This window comes from Notamacropus eugenii, chromosome 1 (genome assembly GCF_028372415.1).
Source record: "Notamacropus eugenii isolate mMacEug1 chromosome 1, mMacEug1.pri_v2, whole genome shotgun sequence".
Lineage (NCBI taxonomy): Eukaryota > Metazoa > Chordata > Mammalia > Diprotodontia > Macropodidae > Notamacropus > Notamacropus eugenii.
The window spans coordinates 313,042,851-313,069,359 of NC_092872.1; the positions used below are offsets into that span (position 1 = coordinate 313,042,851).

General features: G+C 36.6%; 1 protein-coding gene across 6 annotated transcripts in view; it reads right to left on the bottom strand.

The window, feature by feature from the left end:
* GARIN2 (golgi associated RAB2 interactor family member 2) overlaps positions 1-26,216 on the bottom strand; it is a 49,991-nt gene extending 23,775 nt beyond the window's left edge. For 3 of the 6 annotated variants that reach the window (XM_072629570.1, XM_072629571.1, XM_072629566.1), the window contains exons 1-4: positions 26,067-26,216; positions 23,622-23,738; positions 21,145-21,281; positions 16,058-16,254 (exon numbers count right to left, since the gene is read on the bottom strand). In XM_072629570.1, coding sequence (XP_072485671.1) covers positions 16,058-16,254; positions 21,145-21,276 — 329 coding nt within the window. In that variant the 5' untranslated portion in view covers positions 21,277-21,281; positions 23,622-23,738; positions 26,067-26,216. Of the gene's footprint in view, positions 1-16,057; positions 16,255-21,144; positions 21,282-23,617; positions 23,739-26,066 lie in introns of all 6 variants that reach the window. The other 3 variants (XM_072629567.1, XM_072629568.1, XM_072629569.1) reach the window with 3 other exon arrangements.
* Between the last annotated feature and the right edge of the window lie 293 nt (positions 26,217-26,509).

Here is a 26,509-nt window from a genome sequence, read left to right on the forward strand (position 1 = left end):
CAAACATTAAGTCATTGTGCCCAATTTGTTTCTACATATTGTATATCTAATCTGTTCCATTGATCAACTTCTCTATTTCTTACCCAGTACCTAATTGTTTTGGTAATTATAATTTGTAGTATATTTTGAGATATGGGTACTGCTAAGGCCCCTTTCTGTTTTTTTTCTTTTATTTATTCCCTTGATATTCTTGACTTTTTGTTCCTTTAGATGCATTTTGTTATTTTTCCCCCTACTTCTATAAAGTTCTCTTTGGTAGTTTTATTGGTATAACACTAAATAAGTAAATTGATTTAGGTAGTGTTACACTTTTATTATATTAGCTTGGCCTACCCATGAGTAGTTAATATTTTTCCAGCTGTTTAGAACTGCCTTTATTTGTATGAAGAGTGTTTTGTATTCATATAGTTCCTATGTATGCCCTGGTATGTAGACTCTCAAGTATTTTACACTGTCTGTAGTTATTTTAAATGGAATTGCTTTTTTCATTTCTTCCCACTATATTTTGTTGGTGATATACAGAAATGCAGATAATTTATGTGGGTTTATTTTACGTCCTGCAATTTTGCTGAAGTTGTTAATTATTTCAATTAGTTTTTTAGTAGAGTTTCTAGGATTTTCTAAGTAAACCATCATAGTATTTGCAAAAAAAAAGGATAATTTTTTTTCTTCTTTGTGCTTACTCTTAATTTTTTTTTCTGTTTTATTGCTATAGGTAGTATTTCTAGCACAATATTGGATTGGATTGTGATAATGGACATCCTTATTTCACTTCTGATCTTATTGGTAAAAATTCTAGCTTTTCCTCATCATAGATAATGCTGACTCTTGGTTTTAGTGAAATACTACTTATTTTAATGCTCCATTTATTCCTATGCTTTCCAGAGGTTGTTTTTTTTTTTCTAAATAGATACAAGTGTTGTATTTTGTCAAATTTTTTTTGCATCTATTGAAATAATAATTTTGGTTTTTTTGCTATTAATATTTAATTATGTTCATAGTTTTCCTAATATTGAATAAGACCTACATTCCTGAAATAAATCCAGTCTGATCATATGATCTTTGTGATATATTGCTATGATCTTTTTATTAGTATTGTATTTAAAAACTTTGCAAATTTTAGGGAAATTGGTTTGTAGTTTATTTCTTTATTTTAAGTAGTTTTAGGTATCAATACTCTATTTATCTTATGTAACATTCATGGTAGGAAGCCTTCTTTACCTTTTATTTTTTAACCATTTATGTAGTATTAGACTTAATGTTCTTTAAACATTGGTAGAATACTCTTGTAAAACCATCTGGTCCTGAGATTTTTTTCCTTTGGGAGATTCATTTATGGATTGTTCAATTTATATTTTTGCAAATATTTATCCATTTCATTTAACTTGTCAGTTTTATTCTAATATAGTTGGTGATTCCTAATAATTTCTTTTATTGTCAATTTTGTTAATATCCCCTTTGATTTCTAGAATTTCTAGTTTAGTGTTTAATAGGGAGTTCTAATTTGTTGATTTCCTAATTTTTTTTAGTTTCTTGTCCAATTTGTTGATCTACTTTTTTCTCCTTTATTAATGTGTTTAGAGATAGAAATTTCTCCTTAGACACTGCTTTGGCTATATCCCACAAATTTTGATATTTTGTTTCATTATTGTGATTATCTTTAATGAATTATTAATTGTTTCTTTGACTTATCCTTTGATCCCACCCATTCTTTAAGATTAAGTTATTCAGCTTCCAATTAATTTTTAATTTTTTTCTTCTTTATTGAATGCAGGGTTTTTTTTGGGGGGGGGGTTGCATTAGGGTCAGTGAAAGATGTTTTTAGTATTTCCACTTTTCAGCATTCTTTGTAAGGTTTTTATGCCTTAATACATGATCAGTTTTCCATGCACAGCTGAGAAATAAGTATACTCACATCTATTCCCATTCAATATTCTCTAGAGGTCCATTTTATCTATCTTTTCTAAAATTCTATTCATCTTCTTAACGTCTTCATATTTTATGGTTCTATTTCTCTGTATTTGAGAGGGGTAAATTGAAGCCCCCTTCTCCCCAGTATTATATAGTTATACTCTTTCCTCCTGAAATTAATTTAACTTTTCCTTTAAGAGTGTGGATACTATGTCATTTGATGCATATGTTTGGTATTGCTATTAATTCATTATGGTGACTTTTTAGCATAATATAGTTTTTTTTTAAATCTCTTTTTAAAAAATTAGGTCTGTTTTTGCTTTTCCTTTGTCTGAGATCATGATTGCTATCTCTGCCTTTTTTACTTCAGCTGCAATAAATTCTGCTCCAGTTGTAGTATGTTGCTTGTAAACAACATATTGTTGGATTCTGGTTTCTTATGTATTCTGCAATCTTTTTTTTTTTCATTTTATGGATGAGTTCATCCCATTCACTTTCAGAGTTATGATTTCTGTGTATTTTCTTCCATCTCATTTTCTTATATTTATTCTTCTCTCCCTCTTATCTTCCTCTTTAAGGGTTTATAATGCTTCTGACTAAAGCCTCCCTTAATTTTTCCCCTTCTTATTCCTCACTTTTCCCTTAATGCCTTTCCTCCCCATCTGGTTGCTGGGTAACATGTACTTCTGCAACCAACTGTGTGTATACATATTTTTCCTCCTTTAACTAGTTTAGATTAGAGTGATGTTCAAATGATATCCACTCCCTTCTCACTCTCCCCTCTGCTCTAGAAACTACTCCCTGTGCATCCCATTTATGTAAGATAATTTTCTCCATTGTTCCTCTCATTTCCCCTTCTCTCTTAGTTCATTCCTCTTCCCCACACATTCCATTCTTCTTTTGAGATCATCCAAACACAACTCTAATCAAACTTTCTCTAAGATCCCTAATGATAAAGTTCTGGAAAGTTGTATGCATTATCTCATTTGAGAATGTAAATGGTTTAACCTTGTTTAGTCTCTTATGATTGTTTTCTCATGTATATGCTTTTATGTTTCTCTTGACTCCTATGTTTGTATGTTGAATTTTCTACTAAGCTCTGGTCTTGTCATTTCAAATGCTTGAAAGTCTTCTCTATTTTATTAAAGGTCCATTTTTTCCCCCTCTAAAATTATACACGGTTTTGTTGGGTAGATTAGTTTTAGTTGTAAGCCTAGATCCTTTGCTCTCTGGAATAGCATATTCCAAGCTCCCCATTTCTTTGTATTGGTAGCTGCTAAATCTTATATAATCCTGACTATGACTACAGTATTTAAACTATTTCTTTCTGACTGCTTTCAGTGTTTTCTCCTTAACCTGGGAGCTCTGGCATTTGGCTATAATATTACTGGGAAGTTTCTTTTTGGGAGCTCTTTCAGGATGCAATCACTGGATTCTTTCCATTTCTACTTTGCCTTCTGGTTCTATGATGTCTGGGCAGTTTCTTGAGGAACATGATCTGACATGTGCTTTAGGAATGTTGTTTTAGTGGCTAAATGGAGGATGGGAGAGGTAGAGACTCAAGGCAGGCAAACCTATCAATGGGGTATTACCCCATTACAATAGTCCAGGCATGAAGTGATGGTCTGCACTAGAGGGGTGGGAGTATCAAAGAAGAGAAGGGGGCATATTTAAGAGATGTTGCAGAGGTGAAATTAACAGGCTTTGACAATAGCTTGAATATGGTAGTGGAGGAGGAGTTGAGCATGCCTCCAAGGTTGCAAGCCTGAGAGATGGGAGGATGGTGTTGCCCTTTACAGTAATAGGGAAGGTAGGAGGGGGAAAGGTTTAGGGGAAAAGATAATGAATTCTGTTTTGGACATGTCAAGTTTAAGACATTAGGGTGTTATCAATTATTTATTGTTATCAGTGTTTTCAGTTATCACCCTCTCCTCACCCCATTTTTCTCTGGAGATTTATTCAACCACACCCTCTTACGACAATTAGCTCACTTTTTTATATCTTAGAGGCAAAATGATGGCCTTCAGATCTTCTCTGCTGCTATGTGTAGTTTATATCAGATGAAAAACTACAGGAAAACAATCACAAGAATCCTGCTCCCCAGATAAGAAAATTCCTAACATTCATGTAGAGATTTGGCAATCCGCCCTAATTTAAATTTATGTTTATCTCTAACTAACTCCAACCCTCTTTCTGTTTCAGAAAAAAATCAGGGTAACACAAGAAATGTTTAGGTAAAAAGAAATGAGCAGAGTATATTACAGTATCTATTACTGGACAGACACTTGGAGAAAAAGCAGACCTCTCCTCTGTCTTTGAAGAGGTGAGTACAAACAGTAGCTTCAGCCCCTGTCTTTTTGTGAGATGCCTTTTCAGACTTGAAAACTCTCCTTAATCTCTCCTCCTCAACAGTAGCTCAAGCTTCCTTTCACCTTCTCCCTTTGTTTTTTTTTTCCATTTGTCTGTCGTCCTTTTGTCACAGATTCTGCCTCAGATCATTAAGGGATACTCTCTTTCCTCTGCTCTGGAAATCCTCGCTCCTTTCTCTCAGTCCATGTCTTGCAGATTGAATGTGTCCCTTTAAGAATTCTGACGCATGACTCAAGTCCATCTTCTGTTTCCAAGATTGAAATAATCCCAAATCTCAGGACTGAAAGTTCCTCTGAACTACAAATCCCAGCCATGTCAGGCAGTTTTCAAGTTCCTATTATGTGCCAATTCCTATTATGCACTGTGTAGTATGTACTATGAACAAAGTTGCAAATGTGGATTGATAACAATTCACCAACATTCTGACCATTGTTTGCTTAATTGAATGCTGCTTGAAAGAGATGGGTAGCAGTACCAGCCCACTCTCACCGTACCTTATATTATTAGCCAGGCAACACTCATGTGGGTACAATGCCCCATCCCAAAGGCCATGTGACACCGAAGCTATGAAAATAGTAAGTTAACAGCATTTCTTAAATGCATACTATGTAGCAGGTCCTGTGGTAAGCACTAAGATTATAAAGAAAGACAAAAACCAGTCCTTGCCTTCAAGGGGTATACAAAATAACTGAATCCATACAAGCTATGAAAAGAGTAGATAAGTCATCTGAAAGGGAAAGGCATTGGCAGGTGAGAGACCGATAAAGACCCCCTAAGATGGGCTTTGAAGGAAGACAGACTGAAAGGTGAAGGTGAGGGGGCAGGACACTTGAGGCATTGGGGATAGCTTGTTCAAAGGCATGTAGATGGGAAATGATGTGTTGTGTTTAATGAATCACAAATATGCCAGCGTAGCTGGAAGGTAGAGTGTATGGAAGGTAGTAAATACAACAAGACTACAAAATATGAAGAACTTTTAATTCCCAACAGAGGAGTTTATATTTGATCCTGAAGGTAACAGAGAGCTCATTGAACAGGCAGGAAGGGTGACATGGTCAGACCTACACTTCAGAAAAATCACTTTGATAGCTGAGTAGATAATGGGCCAGACTTCACAGAGACTTGATGTAAGGAGACATGTTCAGCCATGTCAGACTCTTTGTGATGCCATGGACTATACTGTCCATGGGGTTTTCTTGGCAGATACTGGAATGGTTTGCTATTCCCTTCTCCAGCTCATTTTATAGATGAAATTGAACCAAACAGAGGTTAAATGACTTGCCCAGGATCACACAGCTAGTACGTGTTTGAGGCTAGACTTGAATTCAGGTGTTCCTGATTCCAGGTCTGGCTCTCTATCCACTTACCCAACTCGCTGCTTCCTGTAGGAAGACTAGTTACAGGCTACTGAAATAGTACAGGTGAAAAGTGATGTGAGCCTGAACTAAGTGGAAATTATATTTAACACTGTCACAAACTAGGGATCTGAGTCACAAGTAAATGCCAGTGCAGCAAAGAGTTAGACACTTCCACCAAATAACATTACAACAGCATAAACATAAAGATTGTTTTATTGAGCCAACCTTCTTTGCTTCAGTTTTCCATAAATGACTTAGATATCTGATGACTAATGAGGGACTTGGAGACATGATACAAGTCAAGAAGCAATGTACTGATATTAAAGGATTCAACTTCCCTTCTCTTGGGGTACCTTACTGTTGACAAAGTGGCAAAAGTTGGACTTGTACAAGAGACTACTCACCTGGTCAGACACAAAAGACTAGAGACAGAGACAGAGAAACAACTATTGCACACTCACATGTGTGACTCATGTAGATGGCTCTTAGAAGGCATTCTCCTTTGCTCTACATATCCTACCTTATCTTCCCCACTCCAGCTTTTCCTGACAGATTTACAATGAGAAATGAAGAGATACTGAAAGTAAACTGGGAGAGGGAAAAGACAGTTTCACAACTTTGGTGGCATCTTCTACACTCCATATATGAAATGAATCTCTAGGTCTTGCCAGATCTTCTTCAACACCTTTTACATTGTTTCCCTTCTCTCCACTCTTAGAGTTATCATCATAATCCAGGACCTTTGTGCCTCACACCTAGACTATTGCTGTAGTCTCCTAGTTGGTCTTCTACTCTCCTTTTGACTCCTTCTTCATGGAACAGCCAAAGTGATTTTTATATCACTCCTCTGATCAATAAATTCCAGTAGTTATCTATACTTCTACAATCAATAACAACACTTCTTTATGGTATTTAAAGCCCTCACAACTTGACTCTGACTTATTTAGCTTTATTATACATTGCCCCCCTTCATGTACTAATCTATGCTTGCCACGAACCTTCCATCTTGCTGAACCTTCTCCTGCCTGATCTCCAGCCCCTGGTAGAAGTGTGAAGAGAAGAGGTGGGGGAGCCCTCCATGCTGCATATCTCCTACCTGATATTCATCCTTCTGAGGGAAGAAGAAAATCAGGGAACAGCTGATCTCCAGCCTCAGGGACAGAAGAGGAGAAGGGAGGTACCTTCTGTCTCTTCTGTCTTGCAGCACATCTATCCTGTCTGACCTCCAGCCTCCAGTAGATGTTTAAGAGAAGAGAGGGCTTTCCATCATGCTTCATGGGTCTCTTGCCTGATTTCCAGCTCCTATGAGATTGTGAAGTGGAGAAGTGGGTCCTTTACTTTCATACCATGCACATATCTTGCCTGATCTGCAGCTTCCTGTGGGAAGAGGAGAAACACCATTCCATCTTACTGGTCTCCTGTTGCTGAGATGTGGAGAGAGGTTGCCATGTCATGTTTCCAACTTGGGCTCCTGCCTTGGAGAAGGAGAGTTTCACCGCTCCTTGTGCTCCAAGTTCTTGCCCCCTTACCTGATTTGCCCAAGGCTCTGAAATAACTTCATTCTTCCATTATAAAACTATGGACTTTGAAAATCTAAATATTTCATTTAATGATTTATAGACTTCCACATAATCATACCACCTACATCCTAGTGATTCTGAACCCAGTAGATCATCATCTAAACCCCATTACCCAACTACCAAATTTCTTATTCTCATCCCCCTCAATTTTCTCACCCCAAATCTCAACCAAATGTTGCTTATCCCTTTCACTGTGCCCTATGGAATGCTTGCTCCACAGGCAACAAACTTGCCTTCATCCTAAGTCTTTTTCTTTCCTACTTCCATTTTTTGGTTCTGAGAACCTGCTTCCTCTTAGTGACACAGTCTTCCTGCTCACCCTTTCCAGCACTGGCTGTACTTTCACTCATTCCCTTTGATTAACTGGTTAAAGTGAGGGAATTGGAATACTCCTTGTTTCCCATTGCCACTTTCAGCTTCTTCCCTACCACCACTACTTTGTGACTTCTCCTTTGAGGTCCATACAATGCACATCTACAGATCTCCAGTACATATCCCTTCCTTCTTTAATGAGTTCAGTAACTGATTCCCAATCTTTCTTCTCCAATTCCTTGCCTTTATTCTAGGTAACTTCAATATATATATATATATATATATATATATATATATATATATATATATATATATATATATATATATATATATATATATATATGATAGATAGGTAGATATACTCCCTCAAATGCCCTGACCTTCCAATTCCTCAACCTATTCATTTCCTGTGACCTACCTATTCAAAGATAACTTTGAAATTGCCATCATCCACAAATGCACTGCCCTTCATGTCCATGAACTCTGAAATTCCATTATCTTATCCAGTTTATTGGCTTTCCACCTTTCTCTCTGCTTTTTCTACACTGACTTCCAGTCTTCAAAGCTTTGGTTCTCTCCCAGGCCATCACCCTTGCACTAGCTACTCTCTTCTTCTTCTTGATCCCTTGGTGAATCAATTCAGCTCTACATCATCCTTTTCTCAAGGCCTTACCAAGCCTAAGTCTTGAATCACTCTTACAATCCATTGCCTTCCCTCCTACTCATGCATTATCAAATGAAACCATAAAAAACCCTGAAAACATGTTGACTGGGTCCACTATAAATCTATGTTATATAATTTCAACTAGGTCCTCAGGGGTGGGGAACCTGCAGCCTTGAGGTCACGTGACCCTCTAGGTCCTCAAGTGCAGCCCTTTGACTTCAGTGAAATTTGGATTTAGTCAAAGGGCCAAACTTGAGAATCTAGAAACCCACATGTGACTTTGGGCTGCAGGTTTCCTACCCATCTAGATAATTCTCTTACACCTCCCTAATTAATTCACTATCCCACTACTTACCAAGATGACCCTTCTAAATGTTTTCATACCTCTTCGAACTTTGTCATATTTCCTGAAAAAATTGAATTCATTCACTGAGAGCTCAATCTTCTGTCTCTTATATCACTCAGATACTTCTGCCTCTATCCCTTCTTTCACCCGTCTCACATAAAGAAGTGTGATGTCATTTTGGTCCTCTTTGAAAAGAAAGGACAACTCAACACGAAGAGATGGCCCTTCTCCTTGCCAAAGCGAACCCCTCCACCTGCACAGGTGATCTCATTCCATTATATTTCTTCAGCAAGTTACTACCTCTGTCACCTCTACTGTCTCTTATCTTCTACCTCTTTTTGTCAACTGGCTATTTCTCTACTGCCTACAAACATAAAAACTCACTTAATCCTTCTTCTCACTGTCATCTCATGTCTTTTCTGCCTTTTGTGGCCAAACTTGAGAAGGATACCTCTACTTCCTATTCTTTTACTCTCTTAACTCTCTCCAGTTATTCAACTGAAACTGCTCTCTCCAAAGTTAATAATGATCTGTCAATGGCCAAATTCAATGGTCTTTTCTCAATTCTCATCCTTCTTGATCTTTCTGCAAGCCATTGGTACTCTCAAAGTGTCAAAACCCTCTTTTCTCCTTAATACTTTCTTCTCACTAGGTTTTCAGGACACCACTCTCTCCTAGTCCTCTTCCTAACTATCTGACCACTCTTTCTCAGCCTCCTTGGTTGGATCCACATTCAGGTCATGTCCCACAGGGTTTTGTCCTCCTCTCTTTTTATACTCTTTTACTTGGTGATCTCAACAGTTCCTATGGATTCAATGATCATCTCTATACTAATGATTCTTAGATCTACTCCAGTTCTTACCTTTCCTCTGACCTTCACTCTTGTATATTAAACATCTCAGATTGGATCTCCAACAGACATTTTATCTCAACAGGTCCAAAACTGAAATTGTGATCTTCCCTCCTCCAAAACCTTTACCACTTCCAAACTTTCTTACTACTATAGAAGGTACCACCATCCTCCCAGTTGTTGAGACTTGCAACGTAGATGTCATCTTCAACTCCTCACTATTTCTTATCCCCTCCTCAATATATCTTATTCCCCTCCTCCCTCCCAATCCAATCTGTTGCCAAGGCTTGTCAGTTTTACCTAACATCTTTTTAATATGTCCCTCTGATAATGCTACAATCCTGGTTCAGGCTCTCATTTCCTTGTGCCCGAACTATTGCAATAGCCTACTGGTTGTTCTGCCTGCCATAAATCTCTCCCCATTCCAATACATCTTCCATTCTGGCAACATGTGATTTTCCTAAAGTTCAGATTCAGCCCTGTCACCCCCTGCTTAAGAAATTCCAGTGGCTTCCTATGCCCTTTAGGATCAAACACAAAATCACCCGTTTGGCATTTAAAGCCTTTTATAACCTAGTTTCCCATCTTTCTTGTCTTACATCTTAAACTCTCCATTTACTCTTAGATTTAGTGACACTGTCCTCTTTGCTGTTTCTTGGGACAGGATACTTCATCCTCAGCTCTGGGCATTTTGACTGGTGATATATCCCCTATGCTTGGAATGCTTTCCTTTCTCTGGGCTTTCCTGGTTTCCTTTAAGTCCCAACAAAAATCCTACCTTCTATCAGAAGCTTTTCCCTGTCCCTCTTAATTCTAGTACTTTTCTTGTGTTGATAATTTCTTATTTATCATGTCTATGGATTGTTTTGCATGTTATCTTAGATTGTGAACGTTGTAGTAGCTATCTGTTGTCTTGCTTTGCATTCCCAAGTGCTTAAGACTGAGTGATTGAATCAAACTGACTTTCCTGCTGTTTCTTCCATAAAACACTTTATCTCTTGTCTTCCTACTTTTGCATAGGCTAACTTCTGTACCTGGAATGAAATCTCTTTTCACCTCTACCTCTTAGAATTACTAGTTTCTTCAAATCTCAGCTCAGGTGCCACCTTGTCTTGTAAGTCTTTCCTGGTTATGGTCAATGTAGCACGGGCTCGTGCTTTAAGGAAACAGGAAGGCCATTTTACTTCCTCACCCCCCAATCACCATGTATAAAAGGTTCACCCAGTAGGTGTGGATGTCAGAAGTTTCACCTAGCTCTTGTTGAGGGAATGTTTTCCTTGATATTAGCTATGTTGATTATCCAGGAGAAGCTAAATATCTGATATTCTTTTAATTGACACTTTAATTGTTACTTAATGAAGTTTCATTGTTGAGTACTTTTTGCTCTACTAGGTACGTATTGCATTTTTAAACTTTGAATTTTCTTGGGATATAGTTTACCTTTTTTTCCCCAACGGGCTTCATGGTTAAATTCATTTTTTAAAGTGGGCAAGGAGTATTGTAGAAGAAAGGGAGCCCAGGATGATGAGCCGGCTAGTTTTTTTTTTCCCCAGAGGCAAATGGCCTTATTTAAAAATAAACAGGGAAGCTTTTTGGAAAGAGGAGTTTCTTGATCCTTAGATTAGCACAAACATATATTTGGAGAGTATGCAAATATGATCAAACTCTGTGGAAGTTCTATTGATAACATAGAGAAAGTAAGACCACATTATCCTTGCATAATAGGCAATTAGAAGAAGATGTAAGTAAGCTTTTGATTTTTAAGTACTATGCTTTGAAAATCTGAGGACCATTTGATACATATGTAGATTACCCAGGTAAAGAAGTCAGTGTTAATAGAGTCTGTGACTTACTGGCTTAGTGTTGGAAAGCATATCCTTTGAATACCCTGAGTCCCTTAGAAAAGGGAGTAACTATCTTGGGTGGGAATTAGAGCAGGTTTTACATTCATACCCCATTGGAAGACTGACTTCCAATAAGAGTGAGTCAGAGGGCTTAAAGAGAAATGTAAACTACAAGCCAATAAATCTTTAGAACTGTTGCCTCAGTGTATGTGGTCTAATGGGAGCCATATTTAGAGCAACCACATCAGTTGAATCAATTGGAGGCCCCAAGTGGGATTTGCCCCTTTTTTCTCTTCAGATAGATAAAATAGGGGGAAGCTAGGTGGTGCAGTGGATAGAGCTCCAGTGCAGGAGTCAGGAGGACCTGAGTTCAAATCTCACCTCAGACACTTGACACTCACTAGCTGTGTGACCTTGGGCAAGTCACTTAACCCCAATTGCCTCATCCTGGGTCATCTCCAGTCATCCTGAGGAATATCTGGTCACTGGATTCAGATGGCTCTGAAGGAGAAGTGAGGCTGGTGACCTGCACAGCCCTCCCTCACTCAAAACAAAGTCAAGTGCAAGTCATGTCATCATTTCTCTGATGTCATGGTCTTCTTTGGCAATGAAGGGTGAACACACACAGATAAAATGGCAAATTCTGTGTAATTGATTTCATAAAAATTCCAGCAAAAAAGGGGCTAAAATGTTTAAAAGAATTGGAATTGGGGAATTAGATTTGTGTCCCTTCCCCATGAACTCCTTATGACCAGCCTACATCAGATATAGCCACATCCTACCTTTTGTGTAACCCCATCTAAATGCATTATTAAGCTTTAGGTATAAGACTTCATTACTTTACCATTATACAAGCTCATGCAGATCAATTATTAAAATTTGAGTGAAAAATTGGGACAGCCCTGGCAGCTGCTCAAGCAAATAGGCTATCTATATAAATAAAACACTTTGGGGATGACAGGAGGAGACCAAGATAGTTGGACACTGGGTAATAATACTCTCTATAGGTCTTTAAAACATGGTGGTAGAAAATTAGATGATTGATGGTCAGTACATAGTGTGTTAGTATAATTCTATTGAGACATCTGGGACCAGTATGATAAAGTATCCCTGTGTCCCACCAAAATTTAGAATATCCCCAAAACATCCTCTACTCTAGATGGTCACTCTTCCATCCCACTGGTTGTCTAGCCACCCAAGTATTTACCAGATTTGAGAAGCTGTTAGACTAAATCTCCTTTGGGGCTGAGAATGCACCAAATTTCAGGATGTTTTAACTGTGGGACTATAGGGGACTGGAGGGCATATGCCAAAATTACTGCCCCTTGGAAAGGGGAGACTACCAAACATCTAAGTTCCTGCTAGATTCTGGCAACCAGGTTACCCTCAATGGTTTCATAAGTGTACTATCAATTTCTTTTGGGAATTTGGGGGCACAGACTCCTGAGGGAAGGTGTACCCTCTTTTCAGGTGGAGGTGGCTGTCAGTTGTAGTGGTTAGCCAGAAGGAAGTAATGTGATCATGGAGGTTATGAGTTCTTGGAAGTCAGTAGTGTCTGTGCTGATTTTTGTGTACAGAGCTAAATAAAAGCCTATAGAGTTCCTTGAGCTAGTCTTTGTACTTGATATTAAATGATATTGGGTCCCAGGGGAGTGAAAGATATTTCCTCTTTGGTAAGGAAAATGCTGGAGTACTTAAATTACACTAACTTCCCTTATAATGACCATATGTGTCCAGTGAAGATAGATAGTACATAGTGATTAGCAATAGATTATGAGGAGCTGAATAAGGTCATTATGCTAATTGCTGTGCCTATTCCTGATCCTGTGAGCATCGTGGATCAGATAGACCAATCCTCAGCTGAGTGGTTAATAATCTCACCCATACTTGCTTTTTCATCTCTGTGACTGAGACCAACTCAAGAGAAGTTTGCTTTTTTTTGGTAAGCAATTCAGTTTACTTCTCACTATTCTTCCTCAAGATTATTTGAACTCTCCTTCGTATTCCCATGGTTGAATAGGCATAGATGTGAAAGAGGCTCCACTTCCTGAGGACACTGATGTCCACTATTATATTGATGATGCAGCGTTGATGGGCTGGATGACAGGCTGTAGTGGCTGAGGCCTTAGATGTGATAGTGTCTCAGAGTGAAAAACAAAGGTTTGGGTATGAACTCAAAAGAAAATTTAGGATCCAGCCCATTCAAGTTTCAAGTCTGCCACTTTTGAATGGGGACTGGAACAGACTATATATTGGGAAGACCTACTTCCCAATACACAGATAAAATAAATAAATAAATAAAATAAGGTAGGCTACCCAACAGTCTCTCCCTTCCAACCTTTATGATCCTGTTGTGGGCCTATGTTCTTAGAGGTTTTCTATTCTTAAAGAACAGATTGAATAGCACCTTTAGCAGGTTATGAGAGTTGTCCAAGACAGCAGGGTGGTTCAGCAAATAGAGCTTAGGACCTGGAGTCAGGAAGATCTGGGTTCATATTTGGCCTCAGATATTTACTAGCTGTGTGACTCTAGTGAACTTAACCTCTGTTTGCCTTGGAAGCAGAGCGACAGCTCAGTAGATAGAACATGGTACCTGCAGTCAGGAAGACCTGAGTTTCAATCCAGCCTCAGACACTTACTAGCTGTGTGACCATGAGGCAAGTCATTTAACTTCTGTTTGCCTTAATTCACTGGAGAAGGAAACAGCAAATCATTCTAGAATCTTTGCCAAGAAAACCTCATGGACAGAATTAATGTGCTGTGGTCTGTGGGGAGACAAAGGGTTGGATATGACTGAGCAACAGAACAATACGCTAGCTAGCTCAAATGGTTGTTGGACCTCGAGCTATAGGTCATTTGAAGAAACCTCTTATTTTGCCACACTTGGGAAACAAATACTCCCATGCCATTGGACCTGAGTTGCTACTGGATATATGATACAGGGTCATATCCTGCATTAACCTTTGTCCAGAATTATCACTTGCATTGAAGATGCAGTATGGATCCTCTAACAAGTTATGTAGGGCACAGGAAGTTTTATTGTTAAATGAAAATGGTACATCTAAAATCTTTCTAGCCCAGCTCCCTTACGTGTCAGTGCCCTTAATGAACAAGTTGTGGCATTGTTTGAATCTCAGGCTTTTGTCTCAGGCTCAGCGCTTTCTCTTTTCTCTAATCCAGTGGACTCTATGAGAACTTAGTTGTTGTGGCGTTGCTTGGTTTACTAATAGTTCTACATGTTATAAGAAAAATTTGCACAATTGGACTTTGGCAGCTATTAACCCGTAATGAGGAATGCCCTGGGGATAAAAGTCTTGGCAAGAACTAAGGCTGAGCTACACGTTGTATGACTGGTCTGTGAAGGCACTTTGAGGAATAGAAGTGGTAACAATTTTATTCATACTAATTCTTGGGTGGTAGATTGGGTTTGGCTAAATCTGGGACCTGGACAGAATGGAAGCATCATATGCTCTCTACTCAAATGAATAGCCAGGTGATGTTTCATAACAGCAGAGACTGAGTCCATCATCAGTGAGAATGTGAGAAGGATCAGGTGTTATGTTGCAGCGTATCTGATGCCATAGAATTTCCTTAGCCAAGAATGACTTAACTGCTTTGCCTGATAATGCTTTTCATGCCAGTTAGACCATCTGCCTTTGAGGGGGTCCATATGGTTTGATCTTATGTGGTTTTTGACTTGCCTTTGTTTGACAAACTGATTATAGCGGAGCGAGAAGTTTGTCCTCACTGCAGTTGATAGCTCTTCAAGATTTAGGATTATGAATCTGCCACTTTGGCAACTAAAATCAAAGTCTTGACAAAATATATGTTTCTTTGCTATTAAACCATTACTTCTTATCAGGGGTGCTCATTTATTTAGAAGAAAGCCCTGAATTAGGCCCATTGCCATCACATATGTTGAGTTTTTCATTCTTCCATACCATCCCCAGACATCTGGTATCACATAAATGCTGGAACTTTTAAAGCAACTTCATCATTGTCATCATCATCATCATTATTCCTCTTATCCCAGAAGCCATGTTTCTGATAAATCAATGCTATGCCCAAGAAAAGACTGGAGCCTTTCTTTCCAGCTGTTTCTTGGGTCCAGCTTTCAAGAGATAAGGTCCCAAGGTGACCATTTCTAGCCTTTCTCCTTCCATCTTCTATGCAGAATTCCCTAGGCCCTGAGATTTCTGCTCCCTCAGAGAGTTCTGTATGACTTAAAGAAATGGTTTAGGTCCTCTCCTCCATAATCGGTTGGTATCATTTCTTATGAGATTATTCAGACGGATCTTTCCCATAAAATATTTGTGAGATCAAAGCATGGAACTATTAGGAGATTTGCTTTTCAAAGATTTCTAGGGGGGCAGGTAGTAGTAAAATTTAATTTATAACCATAGTCAAAGGGAGTTTCTCTGGAAGCAGGATACTTTACCTTACCTGGTAAAAGTAAAAGGAAGTATCCAGCCTTAACAAAGAAAGGGGGTAGCCTCTCAGAGGGTCAGAAATTATTTTGAAGACAAAAGCATTTATGTAATGGATCAGATGCTATTTTCACCCATTTGTAAAAGAAATTAATGAAAAATCCCTAATTTATTTTGTTGAAGAGTTTTACAATCTTTTGATTTTCCAAGAGAATTACTGATAGATAATTGGCTTTAACTAATATCAGAATAATAATTTTAGGCATGCTAACTTTTTTTACTTCATCATGTACAGGATAATATATGCAGAAGTATGTTGAACTTGAAACAAGCTATTTTTTTTTCTAATTCCATGTTGAAAAGACTTTTTAATTTCTTTGTTCTTTGTAACTTACCTGCTGAGTACCAGTTGAACTTCAGAGGTGGGGCTCAAGAAATCATCAGTAGGTTCATCATCCTTCTTGGAGTTTGATTCCAAGTGTGCCAGCAACATCACATTGGGAAAATTGAGATTGGGGCTAGAAGCACAGATGCCTACAGTCACCCAGTTGGCTCGGTTATGAAGATACACGGACTCTCCTCTCCTATTGACCTATATACAGAAAATATAGGTGGGAATTTGATTTATTGTCATTCCAAAATTAGCTACAGTATCATTGGTCTGAAAACATGTGTGTGCAGGTAGGTGAGAAGGAGGAAATTAGCTATGAATATGGGATGGGAGAAATGAAAATCTCTATTATAGTAAGAGATTAGAAAGTATTTAGATCAAGCTTAAGTGATTTAACTGTATGGGGAGGGGGCTTAATTGTATAAAGACATGTATTTATTGAATTTCTACTGCTGTAAAAAAAATCATGATGTGGTAGTGTATCTACCGTATTCATAGGCAGGTACAGTGGATATAGCACTGGGTTGGGAGTCAGGAAGATCTGAATTCAAATTGTGCTTCATACACCCCTGTATGACTCTGGGCAAGTCACTTAACTTCTGTTTGCCTCAGTTTCCTCAACTGTAAGATGGGGATAATAACAACACCTACCTTGTAAGGCTGTTGTGAGGATCAAATGGAATGTTTGTAAATTGCTTCACATTTAGTAGGGGTCACCTAAATGCTTATTTCCTTCCCTTTCCTTTCCCTAAAGTATCTGACAGTCTACAGGTTTCTAGAATCTTGTATCCTGGCTGAAAAGAAAGTCCTATGGTGGAGGGAATTTAGAAAGAGGAAGAAGATTATTTGAAAATAGATTGCACATATCATAAAGAATTTACATGGTGACCAAACGGAATTTACACCAAGAATGCAGGGACCGTTTAACATAAGGAAAACTATTAACATGATTGATTATATCAATAGCAAAGTACCAAAAATCATGTGATTATATCAATAGATGCAGAAAAAGCCTTCAATCAAAATACAACACTGATTCCTGTTAAAAACACTCAAAAGCAAAGACATAAATGGATTTTTCCTTAAAATGATGAGAAGCGTCTATCGAAAACCATCAGCAGGCATTATTTGTAATGGGAATAAGCTAGACGCCTTCCCAAAAGGATAAGGAGTGAAACAAGGATGCCCATTATCACCAATATTCAATATTGTACTAGAAATGTTGGCTATGGCAGTAAGAGAAGAAAAAGAAATTGAAGGAATCAGAATGAGCCCTTTTTGTAGATGGTGTGATGATATACTTGGAATATCTGAGAGATTCAACTAAAAAGTCAGTTGAAACAATAGTGTGAACAAAGTAACAGGATAAAATAAACCCACATAAATAAATCATCAGCATTTCTATATATAGAAAAAAAAACCCTGTAAGAAGAGATAGTAAGAGATGCCCCATTTAAAATAACTGTAGACTGTATAAAATACCTGGGGATATACCTGCCAAGATAAACCTAGGAACTGCATGAAGATAATTGGAAACATTTATTTTTTTACAAATAAAGTCAGATTTAAATAATGGAATAAATATTAATTGTTCACAGATGGGCAGAGCCAATATAATAAAAATGACAATTCTACCTAAACTAATCTGCTTATTCAATGCCATCCATCTAAACTACCAAAAATTATTTTACTGAGCTAGAAAAAAATAATAAAATTCATTTGGAGAATAAAAACTCAAGAATGTCTAAGGACTTCTTGAAAAAAATATAAAGAAAAGAGGCTTAGCAATACTGCCTTATATGATAAGGCAATAATTATCAAAATCATCTGGTATTGGCTAAGAAATAGGAAGGTAGATCAGTGCAACAGACATACAATTTACAGCAGCAAGTGACTCTAATAACCTCATGTTTAACAAATGTAAAGATTTAAACTTTTGGGATAAGAATACACTATTTGGAAAAAATTATTGGAAAACTGGAAAGAAGTCTGGCAGAAGTTGGGTATAGACCAGTATCTTACACCATTTACCCCATCTCTAAAAACAGAGCTAGTATTGGGATTGCTAGGTCCAATAACTCTCTGGACATAATTCTAGATTGCTATCTCAAATGGTTGGATCAAGTTCACTGTTCTATCAACCGTGAATTAGTGTCACAATTTTTCCATATCCCTTCCAACATTTATTGCTTCCCCCCCTTAATCATTTTAGCAAATCTGATAGGTGCAAAATTATTTATCAAAGTTGTTTTAATTTGCATTTCTCTAATCAATAATGATTTAGAGCATTTTTTCATATGAGTATAAATTGTTTTGATTTCTTTATGGGAAATCTGTCTTTTGATATCCTTTGACCATTTATCAGCTGAGAAATGATTCATATTCTTAAATATTTGACAAAGTTCTTTATATATTTTTTGTATGAGACCTTTATCTAAGAAATGTCTTTAAATTTTCCCTCAAATTTTCTGCTTTCCTTCTGAACTTGAATACATTTGTTTTACTTAAACAAAAACTTTTTTGAAATTCTAATTTATTTATTCATTTTCTTTTTTCAGTTTTTGCTCATTTCCCCAGCTGTTTACTTGACTTTTGAGTTCTTTGTCAAGGTAGATCTCTGTTTCCAGTGGGGTTGGGCGGTGTACAGTCAGCCACTCAATCCCCCCACAATCTGTGGGCCTCGAGCTCCAGAAACAGTCACTGTCTCTGCCCCTGCTGCTGCTGTGGCTGCTTCGCGTTCCCCCACCCCCTCCTCCCTCTGCTGCCCTGGGGCTGTGGCCAAACCACTCCACTTTCCTGGGCTGGTCCCACAGTCTTTTTCCACTGACCTTCCAACCCTTGGTGTTTTGGGGTCCTGAAGTCTGGAAACTGCCACAGGTGTGAGAGATTCGTTCCCCCCAAGGCCTGCTCAGGTCCCCTCTGTACACTCGTGGCCCACGCTGGACTGTCCCCTGCCCCCTGCGAGGTGTGAGTGACACTTCCCAGGGACCTTCCAGGTGTCTGGGGCTGCAGATTTGCTTCATTCCGTCATTCTGTGGGTTCTGCAGCTCCAGAATTTGTTTAGAGACATTTTTTACAAGTATTTGGCTGGGATTGGGGGTAGCACTCTAGAAAGTGTGTTCTGTTATTCCATCATCTTTTAAATAAAAACTTTAAAACTTAATATAATTGAAATCATCTGTTTTGCACTTCACAGTGCTCTCTATCTCTTGTTTAATCATAAATTGTTTGCTTATAGGTAATATGTCTGTTCTTCAATTTTTTTGTAATATCTCTTTATATCAAGCTCATGTATCTATTTTGATCTTATCTTGGTAAATGACCAGTTGCTGCCAAACTGAGTTCCAGCTTTCCCAATAATTTTTTTTTTTTTTACCAAACAGTGAATTCTTATCCCCAAAAAGTTAAGTCTTTATACTTGTCAAACACAAAGTTACTACTAGTCATTTACTGCTGTAAATTGTATGTCTAACTCTCTTCCACTTACCTCCCTTTCTATTTTCTTAGCCAGTACCAGATAGCTTTGATAATTACTGCCTAATAAAATAGTTTAAGATCTGGTACTGCTAATACCCCTTCCTTTACATTTTCCCTCCATTAGTACCTTTAATATTCTTAACCTTTTCTTCTTCTAAATGAATTTTATTATTTTTTATAGCTCAGTAAAATTTTTTTTGGCAATTTTTGGAATAACATTGAATATATAAATTACTTTAGGTAAGACTGTCATTTTTCTTATATTGACCCTGCCCACTTATGAAGAATTAATAATCTGCTGAATATATTATGAAATGTGAGTTAGTTAAATTAAAGATAATTAGGGAGAGAGGCATCTAACAGCGGGGTCAGGGGATGTTAGGAAAAAGCATTCACGTAGAAGATGGTATTTGCACTGAATCTTGAAGGAAGAGAGGAATTCTGTGTGATGAAAATGAGGAAGCAATATAAACTAGATGTCCCAGATAGCAGAGAGGAGATAAACATTATCTCCATTTGTTGATATGTACACCCTTGAGATGGTTTAATTACAAACCCTTAGAGAATTAATGAAAAAGCCATTTGAGACAATCAATTCAGCAAAAATAGCAAGATGGAAATAAATCTATGAGCACAGTACTTGGCACATTTTAAGAGTTTAAATGCTTTTCTACTCCATTACTTTAAAAATCATTGGTATTTCCATATATTATCAACAAAATCTGGAAGGAAAAGTTTAAAATGTTTGATAATATTTATAATATCTACAAAATGCAAAAAAATCTGGGAATAAATAATCTAATAATCTCACATAATAAAATAACAGTACTACTCATATTCATCTATACACTTAGTATTCTACCAGTCATACTACCAAAGAGAGTCTTTATGGAATTAGACAAAATAATAATTAAATTTATACATATCAACAAAAAGTCAAGGATATCAAGGGAGATAAATTTTTTAAAATTATAATGAGTTGTTTTCTGATTACCATGACCGCATCCCAAATGATATGATAAATAATAATGATTAAAATTATCAGAAAGTGGTTAAAAGATAGAAAATTAGATCAGTAGAGTATCTCAGATAAGTAAGGAGATCAAGGACAGGCACCACATGTGCCAAAATATTTCAGAACAACTATTTACCATTGCAAAAAAATGGAAAAAAGATATAGTCACAAAGATTAGGAAATGGGTGAGCAAATTGTTGCACATGAATTCAATGGGACACAATTACAGCTTAAGGAATGACAAATATAAAGAATTCAGAGAAGCATGATAAAAAATCTTTAGGAATTAATATAGATTCAAGGAAACAGAACCATTAGAATAACATAGATGATGACTATGTGAAGACCACAATAAAGGCAAAACTATGGTCAAGTAATGAATAGTATTGATTTTAAATTATTAGTTAATATATATCATAAAAAGAGAAAGGGATAGATAAAGCCAGATGTAATCATTCTCTTAGAAAGTTTTACTTTAACTTTTAAAAAAAAAACCAGAACTACTATGGGTGGTTCTGTATTTGAAAATGGATGATAGATTAAAAGAAAATGATCATAAAAACTGTTAGAGTAAAATTGTAAACTAAAGTATGATTCACCTGAATAAAATTACTCTCTAACATAGGAGTAGATGTGAAAGGAGCATATTCCCCTTCATCCAACATAATCTGGAGATTTCCTTTGCTAGAACTTCTTTTGTTGCTCCATAAGGAAGAATTGGTTTTCTTCATTATGCCTATAGAAAACAAATAAAAAAAATTATCATGATATTAGAAAAATATTTGCTCATTTAAAATTAAATATTTATTTATGTGCAAAATGGGAATGAAATTAACTGATAGTAAAGCAAATGTTAATTCAACCATTACAAGATTCCTGATTATTCATTCTTGACAAACAGCAGACTTGTGAGTTGTGTCTCTGTATAGACTCTCTCTGCAAGTTGCTACTCTGGTTGATAGCAGTTCTTGTCCCCCCCCACCTAACTCTTTCCTCTTCCCCACTAGAGAGCAAAGGACTAAGAGTTTGTTCAGATCAGCTTGGTTTGCCTCACTTCAATTTAATGAACATTTATTAAATGCTGGGTAATGTGCAGGGTACTACAAAAATAACACTATCCCTTTAAGGATCTCTCAATTTAATGAGACAAGGGAAGGAACATGAAATACATAACCAAACAACTATGATGCAAAGTGCAAAGGAATGGTCAAAACAAAATACTGTGAGAAATTTGAGTCAACAAAGGTCATCTTCAATTGGAGTATGCCAAGGGGATAAACCAAGGTAATATTGCCATTTTTATTATATTGGCTTGGCCTATTCAATTTTTCTCTAGTTATTTAAATCTGCCTTTCTTTGTATGATAAGAGTTCATATAATTTCAGTGAGCTGTCTTAGCAGGTAGATTCCCAAGTATTTTATAACATCTGTTGTTATTTTAAATGAAATTTCTCTTTTTATCTTTCTGCTGAATTTTGTTGGCAATATACAGAAATGTAGGTGATTTGTGTGGGTTTATTTGATATCCCGGCAGCTAGCTGGTACAGTAGATAGAATGCTGAACCTGAAGTCAGGAAGATTCATCTTCCTGAGTTCAAATCCGGACTCAAACACTTACTAGTTGTGTGACCCTGGGCAAATCACCTAACTCTGTTTGCCTCAGTTCCTCATTGGTAAAAAATGAGCTGGAGAAGAAAACAGCAAAGCATTCTAGTATCTTTGCCAAGAAAACCCCAAATGGGGATCATGAAGAGCCAGATATAATTGAAAAATGACTAAAGTAAATTTTATATCTTGCAACTTTGCTAACATTCTTAATTACATCAATTATTTTTAATTCTTTAGTGTTCCCTAACCATCATATCATCTGTAAGAAAAACCAGATATTTCTTTTTCATCTTTGCTTGTGTTTATTTCTTCAGTGCCTTTTTCTTGTATTATTGCTACAGCCAACATTTCTAATATTGATTAGTGTCCTTACTTCACCCCTCATCATATTGGAAAAGCCTCTAGCATCTCCTTTACAGATAATGCTGACTCTTGAATTTTAGATAGATACTTTTAAGATAGACAATACTTTTCATTTTAAAGAAAGCTCCACTTATTCATCTGCTTTCTAGTGCTTATTTTTAAACAGGAATAAGTGTTGTATTTTGTCAAGAGCTTTTTTTTTTTGCATCTGTCGAAACAATCACTTTTCTTGTTTGTTTTTTATTGATATAGTCAATTATGCTGATAGTTTTTGTAATATTGAACCAGTCTTGGATTCCCAATACAAAACCAGGTTGGTCATACTGTATGATGTTGTGATATATTACTATAGGCTCCTTGCTAATATTTTAAAATTTTTGCATCAATATTAATGTATCACAAAAATTGATCTATGGTTTTCTTCCTCTGTTTTAAATGTCCCTGGTTTAGGTATCAAGACCACATTTGTGTCAAAGAAGGAATTTTGTAGGATCCCTTCTTTATCTTTTTTCCCCAATAGCTTGTGTAGTATTAGAATTAATTCTAATTATTAAATTAATTGTTAAACATTCTGTAGGATTTCCTTGGAAATCCATCTAGTCCTGGATTTTTTCCTTTGGGAGTTCATGGACAGTTGTTAACCTGGACAATTTATATTTTTGTAAATATTTATCTTTTTCATTTAGATTATCAGTCTTATTAGTGTATAATTAGCTCCTAATTGTTTTTATTTCTTTTTTGTTGGTTGTGCATTCACCTTTTTCTTTTTTTAAATAGCGGTATTTTAGTTTTCCCTTTTCTTTTTCTCAATTAAGTTAGTTAATGGTATTTCTATTTTATTGGTTTTTAAAAAACACTCCTAGTTTTCTTTGTCATTCTTTTAAACTTCCAAGTTTGTTAATCTTTTCTTTGATTTTCGGTATTTCTATCTTGGCATTTAATTGGGGCTTTAAAATGTGGGTTTTTTTCAAGATTTTTGTTTTAGTTGTATGCACAATTCATCAGTCTTTTCTTTCATCCTGAACCATTAGCCTGGCTTCAGTCAGAACTGGCCCAGAAGAACAACAACGATAATACCAACAATAAAAGTTTCAGTGATACCTACGTACAGTTGTTGTAAGTTGTTTGAGATTGCCCTTCCTGTAGCCTCAAGCCTATCACAGGTTTGTGAGGTTTGTCATATTCTTACTATGTTTTGGACTTCATTACTTCATGATAAAATCTTGAGTGGAAAAAATACAAAGATAAAAAAGGAATGAGATGAAGAAGATTGTGAAAAGTATTGAACAACAGTACTAAGCAGTATTTTATTGACATGTTGTTTAGTTGAAGTAGCAATTCTTCTAGCTAAACATAGCTAGCAATTTTAGCTTTTAACCGAATGGCATAGCAATTGGTTCAATAGATATTAATTATCTGTTTTGTGAACCCTGCATATGCTAAGCAGTTTAGCTCATTGAATCATAAAAATGGAAGTCATAGAAATGAAGGGGACTTGTCCAAAATTACACATTTGAATCTCAACTCCAAATCCAGCCTTCTTTCTATACTTCTTTTGATTCATGATCTCATCATTGTGGGTGTTGCTATTGGTACGTATTGCAAACCTATACATGCTTCTCTGTATATTTTTCCTTAGATGCTTTTCAGAGGAAATACTCGGCATACTTGAGACACTGGAGATACATGCAATGAGGATAAAGAATGACACACTTCCTGCTCTCCAGGAGCCTAGAGGGGGATATAAGTTACAATATGTTTAAGGCAGAGAAGAAGAGATCCAGACAAAGTGAGGAACATTGAGGATCAGAACACCTTCATGGGGCGGGGTTCATGATTAAGTTTTCACAAAAGAAATGGCCCTTATAGAATGCGTATGTCTTGATCCTGTGGTTGGTTGGTGGAGGCAATTCTGACTTCTGAGTCTGATAATCATTCCAGTATATAGGAATCCCACATATAATTGATAGCTGCATTGAAGCTAAACTGTACAGAGCCTTCTGGGTATTGTTCCCTCTTGGTCACTACTAACTTTTTCATAAGACCCAACTTTATTGGGAGCATGTTGAACTGATGTAAGTTTCATATTCATTTCAATAACATTTCAACTACTCAAAAATAAGTACTCATCTCAACTAAACAGCATCATTACCGCTCCAAAGACAGCATCCCAAAAGCTAATTGAAGTTTGTTGTTCAGTCATTTCTGAATGTTACCCCATTTAGGGCTTGCCATTTCCTCTTCCAATGCATTTTACAGATGAGGAAACTGAGGAAAACAGGGGGTTAAGTGATTTGCCTAGGGTCATATAGCTAGTGTCTAAGGCTAGATTTGAACTCACCATACTTAGTATTCCTTCCACTGTACCACCTAGTAACCCCATGCTTTTATATTATTACCTTTATTATTTATTATAAATATATTTGTATATTAGCATATAATATATAATTATATGATCTATTAACCTATTATATGACATAAATATATTATGTTATAAAATAAATAAACATACAATCTTCTTTTCTTTAAGAATGTTAGGGCATTTTACAAATATTACACTTTAAAAAGAGAGAAGCTAAGTTGTTCTAACTCCAGACTTTTGCTTCTGGTTTTGTCTCTGGGGTAGACTTTTTGAGGTCACTGTCGCATGTAGTCCAGATTGGAAGACCTTTAAGCATTGAAAAGAAAAGCCTGAAAGTTCGGCACAAAGTAAGTGGCCATCAGTTAGGGGGATGACTAAATAAGCTATGACAAGTGAATGAAATGAAATAATATTATTGTGCAGTAAGAAATGGCAAATATGAGGAATTCAGAGAAAAATGAGATGATTTGTCACTGATACAGAAAACTTGACATATACAACCATGTAAATGAAAAAGTCACTAAAAATGTGAATTCTGAACAATAAAAAAACACAAAAAAACAACAATCCAGTCATGGTCTAGAACAGATAATGAAACTCCTCCTTCTTGGCAGACAGGAGGGGGATTATGCAGACCAATATGTTGTATACTTTGTCAGACTTGGTAATTGTCGGACTATTCTGTTCTGGGGAATAAGGGGTGGAAAGAATGGTGATATATCCAGAAATGGCCATCATATGACAGCAAAAGACATCAATAAAACTTCAGAAAAGAAAGATAGAAAGCTTTACTTTTCAGATTCCTTCTTGAATCATTTAGAAAAAAATAATGTTCTCTTTATAAATCAGTTCTTAATTACACATATCTTATAGCATACGCTAAGTCAAGAGCTTAGAAAATTTCACAAAATGACCCCCAAAACTTGGTTTTGCTTTTTTCTTAGTCTCAAGCTCCCATGTAGTAAATCTTTTAACAAATCTGTTAACAACTGGCAAACTGAACTCCTTCCTCCTCTCCCTACATCTGTTTGTTCTTGTGTAGCTGGAATGAAAAGTTAAGAAAATAAATAGCCCATGAATTATCAGAGCTAAATTAAGCAAAAAATCACCTCCTTTCAGTCCTGAATCTATGATCCTTCCCCCAAAAAAATTCAGAGCAAGGTTAGACTATCTGGAAGCATCACTCACATAGGGAATGAGACTGGATCCTTCTGGACTTCCCCTTCTGGTAGGTCAGTTAATTTTCAAATTAGCTTGAACTCTTTTCTCATTTCCTCAGGGTGATCTGTTCATGTCCATAGGATAGGTAATAAACTGTATTGGAAGTCAAAGGGCAGATCAGGCTGTAAAGGGTATTATTCTGTCACTTTTATATCATAATGCACTGACCTAATTGATGACATCAAGCAGATCTGAGCTGAGGCAATAAACCCCTTGAGTGTACTTGAGTGTGCATTTGTCTTCCCTATCCCTTTTGTTCTCTAAGGTTAAGGAGAGGAGAGTGGTGAATCTAATGATCTTATAGTGTACTAGAAAGAAATTTAAAAATTGGACCTTGGAAAAGGGAGAATGAGCTCTAGAGCAGTGATTCTTAACCTTTCCTCTCTTCCATCACGGGCATCTTTGGCCCT